Below are 20,699 nucleotides of genomic sequence, written 5' to 3'. Positions count from 1 at the left end.
GATTGAGTTAGTTTTATTTGACTGGGGTAAACACCTCTGTGATTGGGGTGTTTTACAGAGCATTGCAGGTCCAGATGTTACACCACTGTTCCCTCTAAGCCGTGGGGGTGCAGGGCCGCACAGTAACGGCAATGGGGCATGCACATGGCCTTTGTGACCACGCAGCTGAGCTGTGAGTTTAGAAAACGTGAAGAATTTATTTGTTGTACTGCATTTCATTATACCCTTAAATTAATAAATAAAATCAAATGTTCGCGATTTTTCAATTTTCATTCTAAATATTCATAGTATATCTATTACAAAAAAAAGATTCAAAGTGCCGCTCAGTTTTCAGGCCAGGTTAAGGGTTTGTGCTCAGAGCAACAGTTGGTCTGTACAGCTGTAAAAAACTGTTAGAGGGAAGGTTGTTGTACACCATTATTACCAGCATTTGATTGGGCCAAGGTATTTCTGTGTGACTCCAGAATAATTAATGGGACATCAATGAACTCCCAATGTCTACAGCCCAGTTGTAAAGGCAGTCAGGTTGGATCTAGCAGTGGCTTCTCGTGATAGTCAATTGTGGAATAATGGACAGTCCCAGGAACCAAAGCTCAAAGTAAATTTATTATCAAACTACATATATGTCACCGTATACTAACATGAGATTCATTTCCTTGAGGGTGGACACAATAAATACAAGAAACACAATAGAATCAATGGACGACCTCTGCCAATCGGATGGACAATAAAAGAGCAAAAGACAACAAATTGTGCAAATACAAGAGGAAAAAAAAAAGAAATAATCGTAAATTAATAAGCAATGAACATCTAAAACCATGTTAGAGGTGAGGCATTAAGGATGGCACTGATAATTCTAGACATTACTTGATCCAGCAACTTGTGTTTGGGCTGCTCTGAATCAATTCCAGCCAGCACTTTCTGCCCAAACTTGCAGGCACCCCATTATTCCCCCTACTAGAGTGTGGCATCAGGCTATTCGACTATCTCACCGCTGTACAAGTGGTTACAGCACTTGCTCTCTCTGTTACCTTCATTAAAAATAAAGACTACAGCTACCCCACTCTACAGCTCCAGAGGGTATAGTAGGAACAAACCACCTCAGTGGGATAGATTACCAAAAGTGATGAACTGTTATACTTTGTGCAGGGAATGTGCCAAGAGTTTTGCATGGAATTATTCCTATTTCTCCATGTAAGTGTAGCTCAGACCTGCGGTTGCTCGTCGCCAACAGCTTTCCAACAGTACCCCAGTTGCAGACTCTTCGTTCAGTATATAGAGAGGTGATAGAGCACAGTCCCCAACTCTCTTGAAAGTGTGGTGCTTAAACCCCACACAGTGGGGAGCTGGAGGAATCAACAGCAAGGGAGTTCTGGAAGAGACCAGTTGGTGTCCACCACATTGGTCTGGGTAGCTTATTGCTGGCTGCAAGCGGTGCTCTGCTTTTGTATCTATTGGTTTATTATTGGCACGTGTACCAAGATACAGATCAAATCATTACACAGAGCTTTGAGCTAGAATAGGCAAAATAACAACAGTGTTGGATCAACTGTAAAAGCTACCAAAGGGGGGCAGTGCAAGTAAATGGATCAGGTACAAGGTCATAACAAAAGTCTTAGAAATATAAATAAACAAACAAATATATGTGCATTTCTATCTATATCTATATCTAGTGAGAGAAAGAGACAGATAGACTGTGAGAAAGAGAGAGAGAGGGAGAAAGAGAGTGCCTAAGACTTTTGCTCAGTACTGTACTTGTCAACGTGGAGTGGAAAGCAAGTTTGTAGACTGGTGGGAGCGAAAGGTGTTGAGACTGACGAGGGCGGAGTGCCATAGGAGAGGTGTGGGACGGGTGGCAGAGAAGGGGTGCTTCCCATCCCTGAGACACCAGACTAGGTCACTTGACTCCAAACAATTGGTTTATTGATCATTACAGGATGTCTCTGTGGTGCTTCCTGCTCATCACTAACATTTGTCACAAAATTTGCTTTTTTTTTGTGGCAGCAGTACAGTGCAATGCATAAAATGACTACAGTACTGCGCAAAAATCTTAAGCACCCTAGCTATATATATATAAATGCCTAAGACTTTTGCACAGTAGGACATGCGGGCAAATAGTAACAACATCCTTTTTCATCTGGAGGCAAATCTAATTCTTACAGTAACTAACCCAAGTTTTAAATTAACCCACATTATACATTCATTCTGTCTAGGGACATATAAAGCCCTAGATTACGTCAATGCTGAAATGTTAAGTCTTTCAGATTCTCCCCTTCCTGTGAGAGCTTCAGGATGTAGCAGTGCAGTGGGGAGAGGAACAGAGTGTACCCGTGACTTACTTCAGCTTTTCTCTGCCTTGCAGCAGCTGCTTGTAAACAGTCTGGGTCTCAACGTCGGGGTCCAGAGGGTCACTCCAGTCACCGAGAGTTACGGCCGAATGCGTGCGGCTGCATCCCTGCACTGTCAAGCAAACATAAAGTATTCAACGTAGACGGACAATATTGTAGTCACGACGTTATCAGTCTATGCTTCATTATTCCAACCTGGTGTACTGTATTTAAAAATGTCTTTTCAATGGAATGCGCCACGAAAACCAATGCACAGGCATGACATGATAACAGACATGATTGTCTTTATCTACCGAACCATGGTAATTGAATGCAATGTTTTCACTTGAGTTAATTAAAATATAATCAGCTCACTGAGATGGCAAGGGTAACCAAACTTACTGTAATCACTACATGCAAGCAGACCGATTAAAATGTACCTGCAAGATAGATTAAATGAAGAGCTGTACGCTTCGTGGCCACCCGTTGAACCTAAGAAAGTGGCCACTGAGTGCATGTGGTCTGCTGCTGCTGAAGCCCGTCCTATTCAAGGTTCAATGCGTTGTGCGTTCGGAGATGCACTTCTGCACACCGCTGTTGTCACGTGTGGTTATTTGCGTTACTGTTGCCTTCCTGCCAGCTTGGAACAGTCTGGCCACTCTCCTCTGACCAAAGCAGAGGGAAGAACTGCCACTCGCTGGATGGCTTTTGCCTTTCGCAATATTCTCTGTAAACTCTAGAGACTGTCGTGCGTGAAAATCCCAGGAGATCAACAGTTTCTGAGATACTCCGCCAATAATCAGTCTACAGTCAGAGACACTTAGATCACCTTTCTTCCCCGTTCTGATGTTTGGTCTGAACAACAACTGAACCTCCTGACCATGTCTGCGTGCTTTTTTTGCATTGAGTTGCTGCCACGTGATTGGCCCCCACCACTCTGCACAACGTTCTCTTCTTGCTCCTGCCATCAGGAAGGGGGTACAGGAGCCTCAGAACCCAGACCGCCAGGTTCAGGAATAGTTATTACCCCTCAACCATCAGGCTCTTTACCCATTCACTCAACTCCACTTGCCCCACTGCCACTTGTTCCCGCTATCTACGGACTCACTTTTCAAGGACACTTCATCTCATGTTATTGATATTTATTGCTTATTTATTATTAATATTATTATTTCTTTTTCTTTTATATCTGCAAGGCCTTTCATTGATTCTACTACCTTTCTTAGATTTACTGGGTATGCCTGCAAGAAAACAAATCTTAGGGTTGGATATGATGACACATTCAGTATTTACTTTGATAATAAATTTACTTTGAACTTTGATTACTTGCATTACTTTTCATGTGCATAGGTGTACCTAATAAAGAGGCCAATGTGTGTATAATCAGATCACTGAGGTAGCAAGGGTAACCAAGCTTACTGTAATCATTATATACAAGCAGGCTGATTAAATCATCATTATAATCATCATATCTACATAATACATATTTATATTACTATTTGCTTAATTATTTAAGATATTTAATCAATATATTTATCTATTATAAAAATTATATGAAGATGTTTAAATTACAAAACCATTTCCATTCATTCTAAGAATCAAATACTATGATTAAAAACTATTTTGCAAAATCTTTTGTGTTTAATTTTTCTTTTGAATAATCATTTCACTTCTGGGTTATCTCCAAATAAATACCTACTCAGTTAACGGTGTCAAAGTCACAGTAAGTTTATTATCGAAGTATGTGTTTACCTTAAGATTAATTGGGCATAAATTAAAGACCCATCATAAAGGAAACCTGGGTGCAAATGTAGCACACACATATTTGTATGTACTAAATCCTTTTTCACATATTTGTAACTCACCTGAATTTCCCTCTTCCTTTATAGCTATCAATCTCTGCACCCCAATGCATATTAACTCACATGAATTGCTCCACACCCAGATTAACATGCTGTTCATGTCAAATGATAGCTGTTGCATTGATTTAAGAGAGGTATGTGATTAAGTCAAAATTCTGGGCAGACCAGGAAACAAGATACATTGCCAATAAATTATTGCATTTCTTTCAGTACTTAAAGAGATTATTGAGATTTGCTTGGCGTTTTTATGTTGTCAATATACATCTAATTAAAACTAAGGAACTTTCACAACTTTATATTCCGAAACACTGATGAAAAATTTGCCTTTGGATGCTAAACCCACAGTGCATAGTAACTTTATTGCACTCGATCGTCTATAATGCTGCATTGGTATCATGCTGCAAGACACAAAAAATGTTAGGAATCCAGCAGGTCAGGTAGCATCTATGGAAATGAATAGACATTTGCCGTTTTGGCCCAAGACCCTTCTCAGAACTCAGCCTGAAACATCGATGATTTATTGATTTCCATAGATGCTACCTGGCCTGCTGAGTTCCTCCAGCATTGTGTGTGTGTGTGTGTGTGTGTGTGTGTGTGTGTGTGTGTGTGTGTGTGTGTGTGTGTGTGTGTGTGTGTGTGTGTGTGTGTGTGTGTGTGTGTGTGTGTGTGTGTGTGTGTGTGTGTGTGTGTGTGTGTGTGTGTGTGTGTGTGTGTGTGTGTGTGTGTGTGTGTGTGTGTTGCTTTGGATTTCCAGCAACTGCAGACTTCACTGTGATTAATATCCTACAGTTCGCAACATTTCCAGGCAACATAGCCAGTGTACATAAATGATAGATGACTTTAACTTTCAAAGATAAAGAAAGAATATGCACTTGGGAGTCTGGTGCTTTCCTCCAAACCCATTGACTTATACTGAATTGGGTTTGGAATAAACTTAACATATTGGATAATGGGAAAGAAAAGGAATAATTAAGAGGCGTAAAAGTAAGTAAGTCCGCTGGATCAGTAAACCCACATCCTTGGGGTGAAAGTGACGTGATGCCAGGAATGGTGATCTGCCAGCTTTGCTTCTGCAGCAGCCTCTATGACAACTAATCTGACAGTAACCTTTAACAACGGAGGCAGAGAGAAATGTAGAAATGCAAATCAGTTGGACTGAAAATGGTTCTTGGCAAAACACTAGAATCCAAAAAAAAAACTAAACTCAGCACCGAACTTAGATACACTGGAACAACTGAAGATGTCTAAGAATGTTGTTATCCTTCACAGCTATTCTCATCCACTGAATTCAATGGAGAGGTCAGCTCTAAACTGGAGCAGGGTGTTGGAAAGAATTCCCCATTGGAAGTGCTGAGGAACTTCCTGCTTCCATTCTGAAGCAGCTGATGAGACCGGGAATATGATTGGAAAGCTGCTGCAAGTAACGCACAGCCCCTTCGTGACTTCCGCACATGCAAAGTTTCCATAGGTTGCTGTTAGTTACATAGAAGATGTCAGCAGCTATACAGGAGACTGCTGATAGTTCTCTGAAAAACCTGTCTATAGTACAACAATTTCTTAAAAGGCAGATCATTACTTGTATATTTTATATATTAAATAATAGGCCTGGGGACCACTTATGCTTTGAAAATTCAGTGCAGTGAAAACTCCTAGATTAAATAATCATCTTTTATTGGTATTTGCTTAGAAAATAAGCTCTGATTAGCTGTGCTAAGTGCTCTGTGAATTCATCGCAGTAAATTGTACTTGGCTTCTGAAATTCATTCTCTTTACTGTGAAGCATTCCAAGTGCTACCATCCAGGAATGAATTATTGGGTGAATTAACCAACAACTAAATGGTGAGATTTGCTGATCATTGGCCAGAGAAATTACAGTACACTGGGCAATAATTTTTTTCTAAAGTGTTGCTTCCTCAGAATTTTTGTTTTTGTTTATGATAGACCTCTTGAAGCTGAAAAATATAATTTCACACTAATTGTATCACGTAGCAATTTGGATAATTCCCATATCCTTTGGTTCTCCCTGGAAACTGAAGATCTATGGATGTCAGCCTTAAATATATTCAATACTGCAACCCTACAGTAGAATCCATCACACTCTCTTTTCATTGGTCATTTAACATAAATTTTGAATAGTTGGAGACTGATCAGTTTAAAAGAGACTAAGTTGGTGTGTGTGTTGCCGTGGAGTTCTAGAAAGAGCAGCCTTTCTCATGTTTCTAGTTTATCCCTGTTCACCCTCTGTTCTGACTTTCAAGAAGGAGCTAGATAGGTATCTTATGGATAGGGGAATCAAGGGATATGGGGACAAGGCAGGAACCGGGTATTGATAGTAAATGATCAGCCATGATCTCAAGGGTGTAGGCTCGAAGGGCAGAATGGTCTACTTCTGCACCTATTGTCTATTGACCGGGTTCACAAATCAATAAGTCACCCCAAATTAACTTTATACATTTTAATGAATGTATGACCTTTTGAAAATCCATGTATACTAAATCTACCAGTTCCTTAAGCTACAGTACTGTGCAAGAGTCTTGGGCAAACATACATAGCTAGGGTGCCAAGACTTTTGCACGGTACTGTAGCAATTTTATGTATTGCACTGACTGCTACCACAAAAAAACTAATTTTATACGTGAGAGATGGTAAACGCCTTTCTGATATGGGTCTCTATTGTAGACTGAGAGAGGAATCACGGTTGGGAGAAGGGGAAAGGAGAGGGGAGGGGGCAGGAAGCACCAGAGAGACATTCTGTAATGATCAATAAATCAATTCTTCGGAATCAAATTACCTGGTGCAATGCTTCATCTAATTTGTAATGACCAGTGTGCGTAAAAATCTAGTGCTGTGCAATTTTTTGCCCAGTGACAACAAAATGTCTGCACTGAATTTTTAAGTGGAAGTAAACCTGAAGCTATTCTAAGGATAAAAAAACTACCAAATCTGGTTTGTTGTTCTTTGTTTAAAAGAAATGAAATAATACACAACAATGAGTCTTCTCAAATACTATACAACAGCATTTAATAATATAAACTTTTTCACGTTATAAAAGTTGTTTGAAATGATCAAACAAAACTTATAAAATTAAAAAAAATTAAAATTACAAACACCGTCAATAAGAATTTTGGGTTTGACTGTTTTTGCTCTCATTCATCTGCACTCTTGCAAAACATATGTAGCAGGGAATGAAGGATTTTCCTGCCAGAGCTCTTGTGCACCAATATGTGATTTGCTTGCTAAATGATGCATTAAAAAGTCAAGTTTCCAAATATCACTCCACTTATTCCCACTTGCAAATTATCCAGCAACTCTTGCATCGTAACAATACACATAAGTAACACCGGTTTCTGTTCCGTACATAAATATTCCTGACCTCATGAGCTTTCGGTGTAGCAGTTTCTACTGTTTCATTCAGCCATTTCGCTTTAAGTGAACGAGCAGTTCTTTTGCACTTCACACCTTTTCCTTCTTTGGAATTCAAAATAGTGAATCAACAGTAAAAATTGTTCATCTAAGCCAGTCCTAAAATCTGCAGACAAATCATCGCAAACTCCACGTTGTCAACACCGTCCGCATCAGAAACCGGAAAAGGAAATGAGATTGTGTACCAACAAGGTAGAGGGTGTCTGCCTTTTGTGGGCAGTTCAAATTCCTTTGTGCGCTAGTAGCCAAAGATGTGTGTGTCCGCACACGCGCACACCTTAGACGAGACATTGGCCTGGTGTCTCAGGGCTGGGTGCGTCTGCACCCTGGCAGCTGTCCCACACCCCTCCTGCGGTACTCCACTCTCGCCATTCCCAGCATCCTTTGCTCCCACCAGATTTACAAATTCGCTCTCCACTCCACGTTGACAAATAACAGCACTGTGTAAAAGTCTTAGTCTTAGTCACCATAGCAATATATATATATATATATATTTGCACAGTACTGTATTTTCTAAATTTAATGCATTCATTTTAATTACAATTTGCAACTTACCTAAGAAATATTTGTTCAATTGAGATAACGTAGTGATGAGAAAAATATAAGAGAAAATTCTTGAATGCATTTGTGAATGACTGCTCTGACAGGAAAAACTCAACACTGAGAAAGATTATGTCAGCCAGAAATTAAACCTGTAAGAAATTGGCTTGCCAATTGACTTAATGAAATTTTGTCTAAAGGGAAGTCACATTTTCATTCAAATAATCATCTTTCTCCTAATTGAAACTGTCCATCGATACATAAGCTCTGTTTTAACGGGGGAGATTGTTGCTAACATACCAGTTCTATCTGTGTGCAGACAACACGTCCAGCGGTTGCTCCTATAAGAGCCTGGATGAAAGGAAGGAAGCATTCGCTGATTGTAGATACTGGCTTTCCTGAGAGCTGACAGCCACTGATTCAGTTCATTCACGTTCTAAAAGAGATAATAGGCAGGTCAGATCTAAATATCAAAAAGACATGTCACGATCCTATCAGTTCTTATGTCATTAGGTAGTCTTTTAAACACACACATTTTCACCATGTTGGGCTTTACTCGTCTTTCTCTAAAGAAAGCCAGCAAGCATGGAACAATAGTTAAAATATGATTCATTTGCAAATGCCAACACTGAACTGAACTGAATATGCCTGGACTCTTAAGATTATATTCTGTGTTTTTACCTTATTTCGTAATTTGCAGAAATTTTTTGCGTGTTGGTGAGGGGAGTTTGACGTTTTTCTATGAACAAGCTTTGCGGTTTTTTGTTTCATGGTTGTCTGTGATGAAGATTAATCCCAGGGTTATATTCCCTCCCCTCCTCCACCTTTTAAATCTACTCCTCGTCCTTTTTTCTCCAGTCCTGCTGAAGGGTCTCGGCCCAAAACGTCGACTGTACTTTTTTTCCATGGATGCTGCCTGGCCTGCTGAGTTCCTGCAGCGTTTTGTGTGTGTGTTGCTTAGATTTCCAGCATCTCCTGTTTGTAAGCTATGTACATACTTTGATAATAAACAATCTTTATGTATTTATAGAGATACAGTGCAGAATATGCCCTTCTGGCCTTTCAATCCTCGTCTAATCACAGGACAAGCTACAATGACCAATTAACCAGTTGGTAACCAGAGCGCCCGGAGGAAACACACGGTCACAGGGAGAACGTACAAACTCCCTACAGGCAATGGAGGGCATTGAGCCCGGGTCACCGGTACTGTAAAGCGTTGTGCACCTTAGTTATATCCCAAAACAATAAGAAGAAAGGCTGTTTGTGATTGTCAGTTCTTTGCGAGGTACACCAAGGACATTTCTCAGAAGAAGAATATGCTTTTACTCTGTGTTTCCTTCTTTCTCCAAGTCATTGGGTGGGTATGAGGGTAGAGTCAGACTGACTTTAGAGCAGTTAAAAGGTCCATACATCGCCATAAGCCAAAGAGCCTGCACTATGCTGTACCGCGTCCTACACTCACTGACTACAGGTGACAGAAAGTCCTTCACAAAACACCCATTCGTCCAGTACTGGTCCTTTTAGAGCAGGGGTTCCCAACATGGCGTCCACAGACCCCTCGGTTAATGCTTGGGAACACCTGGTTTTGTCACGACCACGGATTCGGCAGCGGGTGCTTGTCGAGACTTGGCCAGAACACAGCGAGGCTTCACGGCCTGTTTGCTTTCGGCCTTCCCTGAGGAATCGGACTTCTGAGTCAACTGACTTCGAAGACGAGCGGTATTCATTCAATGTTTAGACTTTCTCTTCGGCCGCAGTGTAGGCTTCGTTTCCTATTTGAGAGTTTTGTTAACAGCCCTGTTTGGCCTAGCATTTATTGTCTATTTTCTCTTTAACACTGTTCACAATAGAGCTTGTGAACTATCGGCCTGCTTCAGTGTCCCGCACGCCGCACTTGGGCCACATCCGAACCTGGTAACAGCAAGTCTCGACCCGTCACGACCACGGATTCGGCAGCGAGCGCTTGTCAGACGTTACTGTGGCTCGGGGTAGCACTTTCACGAACCGAACTGCTTAACCACTGAGACGCGAAAATCTCCAACCTGAAGCAAAGTCAGCATTTTCACCAGGTACTGTAGGGTCTCTGTTTATCTCTGACCCTTAGGGTTCTTCCGGGAGTCAGGAATGACGAGCAGTCTTAATCCCAAGATTTCAATTTATTTTAGAGTAAAAACAAACATGCAAATACTAAGCAAGATAAATAAAGAGCTGAGAAACAATGCTAAGAGGCGTAAGGATGTGAAGGCAAAGGGATAAAGAAACCAAGGTGGCACCTCTGTAAATCTATCATAAGGGAAATTCCTGAGATAGGAATGAATTGATCAATAGTCTACATAATTAAAACAATTACATCACGTGGTAATGTACTAATATTTGGACAAAGAAAAATGAGAAAGGTGACAAATCGTTAGCTTAGTTGCTATACCGCTTTTTGCCAGTGAGTGTGAAAATACATGAGCTTGTTAAAAAGTACAAATCTTATAAAAAGTATTATTAAAACACAGTGGTTCCCAACAGTAACATACTCCTGCTTCATACAATCTGTCTTGTGTCATCTTCCACCATTACAAACTCTGTGCTACTTTCTTCCATTCACATTGCTACTTGGCACATGAAGGCCCTCTGTTGGTCAGGGTCGACCACGGACGTTGCATCCTGGCTGTCTACACATGCCAGGGCAGTACGATATGGAGAGCAAGCTGTTGCCCACGTAGCAAGCTGCCCCTCTCGACGCATCTGATGAACCCAAAGAAACGGCAGAGACCGATACGGTTCGGCACCAGCAGCGTCTCCGGAGTTGCCAGTCAGTGTTGAGCTCAACATTTTTCCTCGGGGTTTACTCCTGAAGCCTTCCCCACAAATAGGTACAGCCTCAAGGCAGCGAAGGTCAGAGTTTTCCTTCTCCAAGATGAGCTGCCGACGAGCCCCATCTGCCCAAAGGGAGTGGTTTTAAAGTGCCAGGAACCCGCCTTTGCCCCTTCCCCTGTTCTGCCGGGCTTGGCCAAGATCTGGACTTGGTTGTCTGAGACTATTTGAGGTGCACGCCATTGGGAGCATTGAATAGGTGGTGGGAGCTTATCCCCCATTAACACCCCCAGCTATAACAACCTCAGGGAACCGGCAGATAGTGAAAGGAGGGAATGCCAATAGATCTGGAGGAAGATGCCTGCACTGTTCCACTGTTCAGTGACCCAGCAGTGTTCTTGTATTTATAACTGAAGAAAAGAGAGTTTTATCCGTTCTGCATTTTATATATGTCCCAGCTCATGTGGTGGTATCTGCCTGCTATCAGATCAGTCCAAAGCAGGGCCAGTATTTTCCTGCAGGTCATTCAGGTTTCCCAATGGTGGAATGTACCAGTGATAACAATGTCAAATGAGGCTGTTCCCACACTTATTCCAGATTATATTAAGTTGTTCAGATAAGATGCCAGTGTGTGAGAGAATCAGACTAGAGCGTCAGGAGCCCTATGGGTCTCTGTGGCTTGCCATTGAGCATTGGGCTTCCTGGTTTCCTTGGCAGCTGTACTTACTAATTGTTAGGGCCGTTAGCCCTGGTGCTTTCTGCTTGATCTTGTCAGGTTAATTGTGACTGGCACGGGATTCTCGCATCCTATGATTATTTAAAGGGGACTCCCATTTAGTGCTTCAGCGCAGTCCTTCTGTTTATGGAGAACGATTTGTCTTGCAGCGTCTCTCGGCCTTGCCTCCAGTGCTCTGCTGGCATCACTATGTCGAACCTCTTGCTCCCATCTCTTCATGGGGAGTCTGCAGTACCTCCATTCCTGGGCCAGGACATTGCCAGCGCTCACCGTGACACAGCATGCCGTTCCTCCGCTGGCTGAGTCATTGTCAGTGCTCACCGTGACACAGCATGCCGTTCCTCCGCTGGCTGAGTCATTGTCAGTGCTCACCGTGACACAGCATGCCGTTCCTCCGCTGGCTGAGTCATTGTCAGTGCTCACTGTGACAAAGTAGGCTGCTCCTCCACACCCGGGCCCAGCCCTACCAGCGACCAATGTGACAGGTGTTCACAGGCAGGAATCGAGGAGGAAGACCCTGGAAGATACCCATCCCTCTCCTCACCTCAGAGCAATTACGATTTTGAATGAGAATAGAGAAGACAGGAAAGATCAATCAGGCACACACCATTTATCCTCTTTGTTCCAATGTGGACCATGTGCTATTTCTCAAAAGTTAAGTCAACGCTCCAGGCAAAACTGGATTTAAAGTGAATACTGCTACCTTTTGGCACCCTGCTGAACAACATTGCCCCTTTAGTTTGCTCTTTAGATAAATATGGCTTGTCCTGTTCTGTCTGTCTTTAGTGAGTCATTTCATAAGATAATTTCTGAGCAACCACAAGCGTCAGTGTGCTTGTCCTGGCAACATACTATACCTGAAGATGGTTGGAGCATACCATTTATCTATAATATTGGCCGTACACAAACATCGTCGCCTTAAACATACCCCTCTTTCTAGATTTGTACCCTGTGACTACTTACTATTTGTACATTGTAAGAAGGCATGTTCTGGAGGCTGTGGATAGCTCTGAAAGAAAGTCAGGGTATGAACGTTCAATGACGTTGTAAGCCTTAGTTTTGTTTAACTAATTACCTTTGTTTGTTGGTTTGAGATGTCAACTAGTTTCCAGAACCTTAGACAGAGATTATTGTTGCATTACCATGTGATGCCACTAGATGGCGCATCATCTCCGCTAGCGTCCATAGCAACAGGCTTTACAGACCCCAGCACACCGACTTCAACATTAGGCAATGCCGGGATTATAAGAGCAAAGGGCCTCGCTGTCCTTACCTTGCATTGGATGTACATTATATGAGGCTGTGCCTCACTGTCCTGCGTGATGATCTGCATCATGTGGAGCTGCTGGAAGGCATTTTCGTCCACTCGCTCGACTGCACAGATGCGCTGGATTGGGATGGACGACCTCACCTGACAAGCGTCACATAGAAAAGAAAGACAGGTGGAGCGGGCTCTGTGAGTTCGTCAGCTCATGCCTACCTCAGGCCCAGAAATGGCATGTTAACAGAAAACATTCACATACCACCTGAAATTGGTAAGAAAATAGCGAAATGTGAAGTGCAAAAGAACCTAGTTTTAAAACCTGGATTTGGAAGATTATTCCTCATCGAGTGTCCACCAAATTAAAACGGCGAATTTCACTTACACGTGTGTGTTGACTCTCTAAACCAGGGGTTCATATGCTTGTTAGGCCATCGACCCCTACCATTAACAGAGGGGGTGTGGACCCCAGGTTTGGAATCCCTTCTCTAAATAAATGACAAAGCTGAGCATGGAGTGTAGGAGAATGAGGGGAGATTTGAATAGGTTATACAAAATTATGAGAGGTACTATAAAGATTGGGTGGCAGGGTGGAGATATGTCTCTACCAAAGGAGGTGTAAGGCGCTGTTTCCCTCCGCTAGTCCATAGGTGTAGCACCTGCTTAGCTCCAGATCAGGGTCATGTGAAGCCAAGGGTGCAGGTGGTGTACGAGCAGCTGATGCAGATCCCAAGTCCTGGTTATGTGAGCACTGACACCAGGCAGACAATCTCTGAAGAGTGTTGATAATGGCTGGGGTCACCCATCTTGTAAAGACACCGCCCAGAAGAAGGCAATGGCAAACCACTTCTGTAGAAAAAAAATCGCCAAAAACAACAAAAGACCATGATCTCCCACATCATATGACACGGCACAGAATGATGACATCATACGACATGGCAGAGTTTGGTCAACTCTATAAACTGACCATGGAATCCATGCAAGCTGCAGGAAGAAGCACTTAAACCAACAGGTTGCTAAGCGACAACACAGGATGGTGAAATGATACATCAAACCACACCATGCACCTTATTGAAACAACAAGTGGCAGCGAATGAAAGGGACAGAATTAATTTTATTGAGGCAAACTATGCCCTAAGATATGGGAGCCATGTCTTGGATCCTGCCTATCCTGTTACTGTTCTGTTGGTTTGCATGTCTCTCAGGGTAGAGGCAACAGGAGCAGAGCTGATCTGCTGGCTGGTGTGATCTAATTAGTTCCGCTCTCTTCATTAACTCGTGCCTTCTAGCTGCATTTCCCTTTGAGTCATCTTCAGGAAAGAGATAGAGTGTTTAAAACCTGATTCGAGTTCATCGCCAATGTAATCACTACCATCCATAAGACCACCAGAGACAGCAGCAGTATCGAGTCCGCTCCACCAATCCAACATGGCTGATTTACTGTCTCTCTCAACTCTATTCTCTTGCCTTCTCATAACCTTTATACCCATACTAATCAAAAGCCTATCAGCCTCTGCTATAAATATACCCAATGACTTGGCCTCCACAGTCATCTGTGGTAATCAATCCCACAGACTCTCCACTGTCTGGTTAAAGAAATTCCTCCTCATCTCTGTTCTAAAGGAACGTCCTTCTGTTCCGTCTGGCTCTCACCACTTGGTATTAACCCTCACTCGGATCAAAGGGTCTGATAGCCCTACGGCTTCCGTGGCAGGACACTCAGAACCTCCCGATTCAGAGAAAGGCAAGCTGCCTCATTCTGCTCGTAGCTCCGCACTTTGAACTTTCAGAATAACTGACACCAAACAAACAGCATCTTATGCACAGGGTGAAACCAGATTATTGATAGCCAAGGCTGGCTCACAACAAGCTGTAAGCCTTGGTATCATTCAATACAATGCGCAAAAAAAAAAGCTAAAATTTACATTTTTCATAGAGAAAGCAATTTAAGGTTGTTATAAACAGGGGTGGCAGTGGATATAATCTCCCACTACCGATTAAATGCTCCTAACGGCATGCATCTCAAATAGCTTCTGACAACCAAGTCCCTCCTAGCCTTCACGTGCGGCCTGGCTACTAAGCCCGGCGGAACAGTTCCTACCGATAGAGGGGGCAAAGGCAGGTTACTGGCGCCTTAAAACCTCTCACTTCAGGCAAATGGGGCTCGTCAGCAGCGGCTGGAGAAGGAGAAGGAGAACTCTGATCTCCAGCCTCCGCTGCCTTGCGGCGATACCCACTCATGGGGGGAAGGCTTCGGGAGAAAATCCAGAGGAAAGATCCGGAGCTGGAGTCCCTAAGGCAGTCCTACACTGAGTTCAATGCTGACTGGCAACTCCTGCGACAATGCTGGTGCCAAACTGTCTCGGTCTCTGCTGTCCCTTCGTATGGAGAGGGGGGGGGGCGTGCTCTCCATATCGTACTGCCCTGGCTTGTGTATCTAGACATCCGGGACGCAGCGCCCATGGTCAACCCGATCTCACTCACAGAGAAAGCAATCTCAATCAACAGAATCTTAATGTTGTTCAGACCAGAAAGTTAAGTGTCAAACAAAGTTGTATGATGCAGGGTTGGTTTTCCAAAGGCATTCAGCACTACCAGCTGGGCCTCCTGTTTTGTAACCAAGTGAATATCCCAGGATAACGTCAGCTACTCAGCTGGAGAGTGAGAAGGAGGGAGAGACAGGTGAACAGCAATGAGGGAGGACAGGAGAGACGGAGTAAGGACATAGATCAGCGGGAGATAGAGATAATGAGAAAACAGAGCTGAGAGAAAGATGGAGAAAGTGGAAGAGAGATGGAGAGAGAGAGACGCGCAAGGAAAGATGTGTAAAAGATACAAAGGGTGAGAGAGATTAAGGTCAGAAAAAACGAGATTAGCAGTGAGAAGGAGAATCTCAAATTTAGACTGAAAGACAAAGAAAAATAAAAAACAGAGAGAGAGAGAGAGAGAGAGAGAGAGAGAGAACAAACAAGGAGGGGGGAGAGTGGGACAAGAGCGAGAGAGAGAAGGAGCATTCAAGTGCATTTGCAGAAAGATCGTTAAACAAAATCCAGAAATCCATCAGAATCTGTTGGAAGGGATCAGAGTTTCAGCAGAAGTCACCTTTTCTCCCTGTGTGGAGTGCTGTCTACTAACTCCCTAACCGTGTTATTAAGGGTAGGATCGTTTGGCCCTCTCTTTAAGTTAAAAATGGCCTTCTTCAGAATTACTTTTCTTCCTAAAATAAAGTGGAAATCTTCGTGTATAAGTAACATGATTCCATCGCTGGTAAATGAGACTATCCTGGGAGGAACCCTGGCGCAGATTGTCACGGCTGTTTTACATTAAACTACACAAATGGACAGGATCAATGACTACAGCAAATTAAAGCATATTACAAACTTACATCAATTAAGATAAAAATAACTTTGGACAACAAAGATTTTGCTTCCTGAATACTTCTGGGTATACTTTATGGATTTTGGACTGCTGATCATGAAAATCACCGCGGAATTTCCCTATCATGCACCATTTTTTAAAAATCGCCTATATTGGCTATTTCAATTCATAATTCAGGTCAGAATAACTGATGCTAAGGTTAAGGAAGGCATTTTTGTTGGTCCACAAATCAAACAGGTAATCAATGACAGGCAATTCGAAGAACTTCTAGTGGGACCAGAGAAAGTCACAAGGAAAGCATTCAAAGATGTTATTGAAGATTTTCTTTGCAACTACAGAGCACCAAACTCCATGAGGCCGTTTGACAACATGCTTCAAGCATACAAAACCATGAAGTGCAACATGTCACTGAAGATACATTTTCTGCATTCCCATTTAGACTTCTTCCCTGCACATCGTGGTGCCATCAGTGAGGATCATGCTGAAAGGTTTCACCAGGACATTGCGGTCATGGAGAAACGGTATCAGGGCAACTGGAATCCATCAATGCCGGCTGATTATTGTTGGACACTTAAGCGAGAAGCTCAGACACTGAGTACAAACGAAAATCATCAACAAAACAGTTTTAGCTTAGTTGAACTATTGCGCAACATCGGCACCATTATGCAATATTACATTCAATAAGAGTTCTTGTTTCTCCAAATTCCTACATGATGCAAGTAGTCTGAAATTGTATTTGTGTTCAGTCAGCTTCAACCAGTCTACAGTCAACAAAGAAAAAAAAATTCTGAGGAAGCAACTCCTTTGAAAAAAAATTGTTGTCCAGTGTTATTGGATGCACATAGTAATGATGTCGCATAGTATGATGCATGTGTGGCAGTATCTCCAGGAGTCATGGGAAACAATGTGGTCCTTATCCCAGCCTCAGGTGTTTCAATGCTGCCAGATTCCCCCTGGGATTCTCCCAGAACTCATTCCATGTATATGCTGGGCTGAGCAAGCAGGGCAGGCATTATTTTCCCCGGTAGGTAATTAAACTGGATGGGTATAAGCAACAACCTAATAGGATTGCAACTCAGACAAAGTGCTGGAGGAACTCAGCAGGTCAGGCAGCAACTATGGAAATAAATGAGCAGTCGACGTTTCGGGCTGAGACCCTTCTTCAGGATGGCAAAGGAAGGGGGAGGATGCCAGAATAAAAAAGTGGGGGTTAGGGGAAGGCTGGAAGGTGATAGGTGGGTGGGAAAGGTCAAGGGCCGGTGAGGAAGGGAGCTGGTGAGAGAGGAGAGTGGACCATAGGAGAATGTGAGGGGCGATGGGACCCCAGCGGGAAATGATCGGCCGGTGAGAAGAGGTAAAAAGGCCAGAGAAGGAGACAGAAGGAGGAGGGGAGGGGGAGCAATTTAAAGAAAAACACTGGAAGGGGAAATCAATATTCATGCCATCAGGTTGGAAGCTATTTGTCACCATTGCTGATGCTATCTTTATAATTCCAGATCTATTTAAGTAAATTTAAATTCTCCAGCTGCCATGGTGGGATTTGAACTCATGTCTCTAGATCAACAGTTCATATACGTTACTGGTTCTGTAACCAAACCATGATATTACTATACCAATCAGAAAGGTCAATTACTACACTCAACCGAGCTGGTTTCAACCGGCTCTTGCCAGATCAAAGTCCAAGGTTGGCTACGTGTTGTACAAAGTCTCCGTCCAGCATTTGGCAGACGGAGGGCAAGGACAGGGTGAGGAAGGATCTGAGGGCAGAATTTCCCTGCACTAGGATCACACCACTCTGGAAGAAGAAATGAAGGGATGCTGTGAGAATGTCCATCAGTCACCAGAGAAGTGGCAGTAAACCCCAAGCATGAGGGAGCTAGAGGAGGAAAATGACCGGAACATTTGGAGAGGAGGGAATGGAATTTATTTTAATATCTATAGCGTTGTATTCCTTTACAAAGAGGCCAGAAAGTGTGAGGAGAATCTGGGAGATCGCGGTCCCTTGATACTGCGCAAGATTTTCCTCACGGTGAAAAGGTAGGTGCTAGAGAGGCACATGTATGGCAGGTTCCCTGTCCCTGTGAACTCCAACTAGGCCGGGGCTGTCTGGTGTTGGCATGTATCAGCCCAGTGTGAAATTAGAATCGCACTGCAAACTGAAGGAAACCAATAAAGAGCACCCATTCCCTATTCACAACACATCAAGCAGTGAGATATATCTTAAACCACAGCTGCTGCTTTCTCCCTTTAATTAATTATTTAGGTTTGCATTGCCTCTTGATCATTTTGTTTGCTCTATCTGTAAAAATGGGGCAATGCTCAAGCTCAGAACATTCTGCTCAATGTCATTTTGAAATTACAATTGGAAAATACTTCAAACGTTCAAACAGCATTCTTCTGTTCGAGATTTCAGTGGCACGCCAACCCATTTCTCTTAAATGAACTAATGCTGTGGTTAAACCGACAGAGAAGTGTGCATAAACAAAGATAATTCAAAGTGGCCTCAGTCACGCTCTGCAGTCACTCTGTCCCGCCGGAAGCAGTTAGGCTTTATAGCACGCGCTATAACTTCCTGGGCTGTGATTGACGCATTGGAAAAGCTGAACAATCTCATTGAAATGGAAATAAATGTCTCCATCTAATCAAAAACAAACTGAGTGCACAGTCAGCATGCTCCTGGAAAGCCTGCTGTCAAAGATTTCAGACACACCACACTGTGAGTGACGTCCATCTCATCTCACCAAAGTTCCCAAAGAATATCCATAATATTGAAGTGTCAAGTTTCTGGCACACACCGCGGCCGTAGCTGGTACTAGGCCTCATGCCGCGCGCGGGCTTGCCTGTTGCTGTACACAGGAGGCGGTGCAATGCGGTGTCCGTGCTTGGTTGGGGTCTGGCCTCTCCTGGTAGTGCTGCCCTCCAGTGATGATCATGTGGAATGACAGGCTGGATTGCAATGGGGGGCTGTGGACTACCGGGGATCTGTACAATCAATTTGTGGGACATGTCGCTCAGGGTCTTGTTTTTTTTTTGTGTGTGTGACTTTTTCTTGCTCGCTATCTTGAACGTGCTGTGTATGTTTTGCACCTTGACCCCAGAAGAAAGCTGTTTCGTTCAGCTGTATCCATGAATGGTTGAATGATAATTACACTTAATCTGATTTGATTTGACGCATACACTCAGGAAGAATTCAAATCTCCTGAGATTATCGACTGTTGTAATAATTGTTTGTTTCTTTAAAGTGGCAGTAAGACCTTATTTTAATTTTGGACATACTAGTTTCAAATGCAAGTTTGGTTATAATACTCAGTGTCCTTAGTCTCACTGCACCCTTCTTTGTAATTAAACGGTATGATTCATGAACTAAATTTGGACAACCCAGTTCAGACCTGTATTTGACTCTGTGCATTAACTAATGTTGAAACATTCCAAGAGAACCCACTCAGCTGTCTACATTGTGCCAGAAACCAGATCTGAGTTGTCAAATCCACCCAGGATTGAATAAACCATACACACCTAAAATCACTACTTACTCAATAATTCCTGACGCCAGCTACAGATTCTCAACCCAGCCCATAGAACCAACAATCCCAAACATCATGCTACGAAACCGATACCAAATATGATTGGTGTGTAAACACTCTTGGGATGAAGGACAAGCAAAAGTTTTGGATAAATCTTCAAGCAGAATGGGAAGCTTTTTCACACAGAAGCTGGAGATTGAATACTGCAGCTGTACATCAAAAATTGAGCTGATTAAATAAGATCATAGGACCGTAAGGCATAGGGGGTAGCATTAGGCCATTCAGCCCATCTTCAGAGACAGCAGTAATTCTGCCAGACATAAAGCCATTGAGTTGATGAAAGTGAATCAATTGTCAGAACTGATTGTCTGCTCCCCCTTCCAGAATTACATCAGTGCCTGAGGATCCCTGGAGAAGGGGCATGCAGTCAGCATCATCACTATGTGACATGTCGTATAACTTAATGAATAAATAAACAATAGCTTCATGAATAACGATTAACGGCTTTAGTTCAAATCTCACTTATAGGTGAATTATACATCATCATCATGTGCCATGTTGTATGGCATCATCATTATGTGCCGTGTCGTATGGCATCATCATCATGTGCCATGTTGTATGGCATCATCATTATGTGCCGTGTCGTATGATGTGGGTGATCATGATCTACGACCATAATGATTCTTGGCAAATTCTACAGAAGTGGTTTGCCATTGCCTTCTTCTGGGTAGCATCTTGACAAGAAGGACGACCCCAGTCATTGTCAACACTCTTCGGGGAGATGTCTTGCCTGGTGCCAGTACTTGTATAACCAGGACTTGTGATCTGCACCGGCTGCTCATA

At 43.0% G+C, this 20,699-nt stretch overlaps 1 protein-coding gene across 2 annotated transcripts in view; it reads right to left on the bottom strand.

Annotated features, from left to right (window-relative positions):
- LOC140738422 (rasGAP-activating-like protein 1) overlaps positions 1–20,699 on the bottom strand; it is a 271,421-nt gene that overhangs the window by 9,728 nt on the left and 240,994 nt on the right. For both annotated transcript variants that reach the window (XM_073065690.1, XM_073065691.1), the window contains 3 exons: positions 12,967–13,104; positions 8,453–8,588; positions 2,340–2,460 (listed from right to left, as the gene is read on the bottom strand). In XM_073065690.1, coding sequence (XP_072921791.1) covers positions 2,340–2,460; positions 8,453–8,588; positions 12,967–13,104 — 395 coding nt within the window. The remainder of the gene's footprint in view (positions 1–2,339; positions 2,461–8,452; positions 8,589–12,966; positions 13,105–20,699) is intronic.

Source organism: Hemitrygon akajei, chromosome 14 (genome assembly GCF_048418815.1).
Source record: "Hemitrygon akajei chromosome 14, sHemAka1.3, whole genome shotgun sequence".
NCBI lineage: Eukaryota > Metazoa > Chordata > Chondrichthyes > Myliobatiformes > Dasyatidae > Hemitrygon > Hemitrygon akajei.
This window is presented reverse-complemented; position numbering and strand designations above follow the sequence as displayed.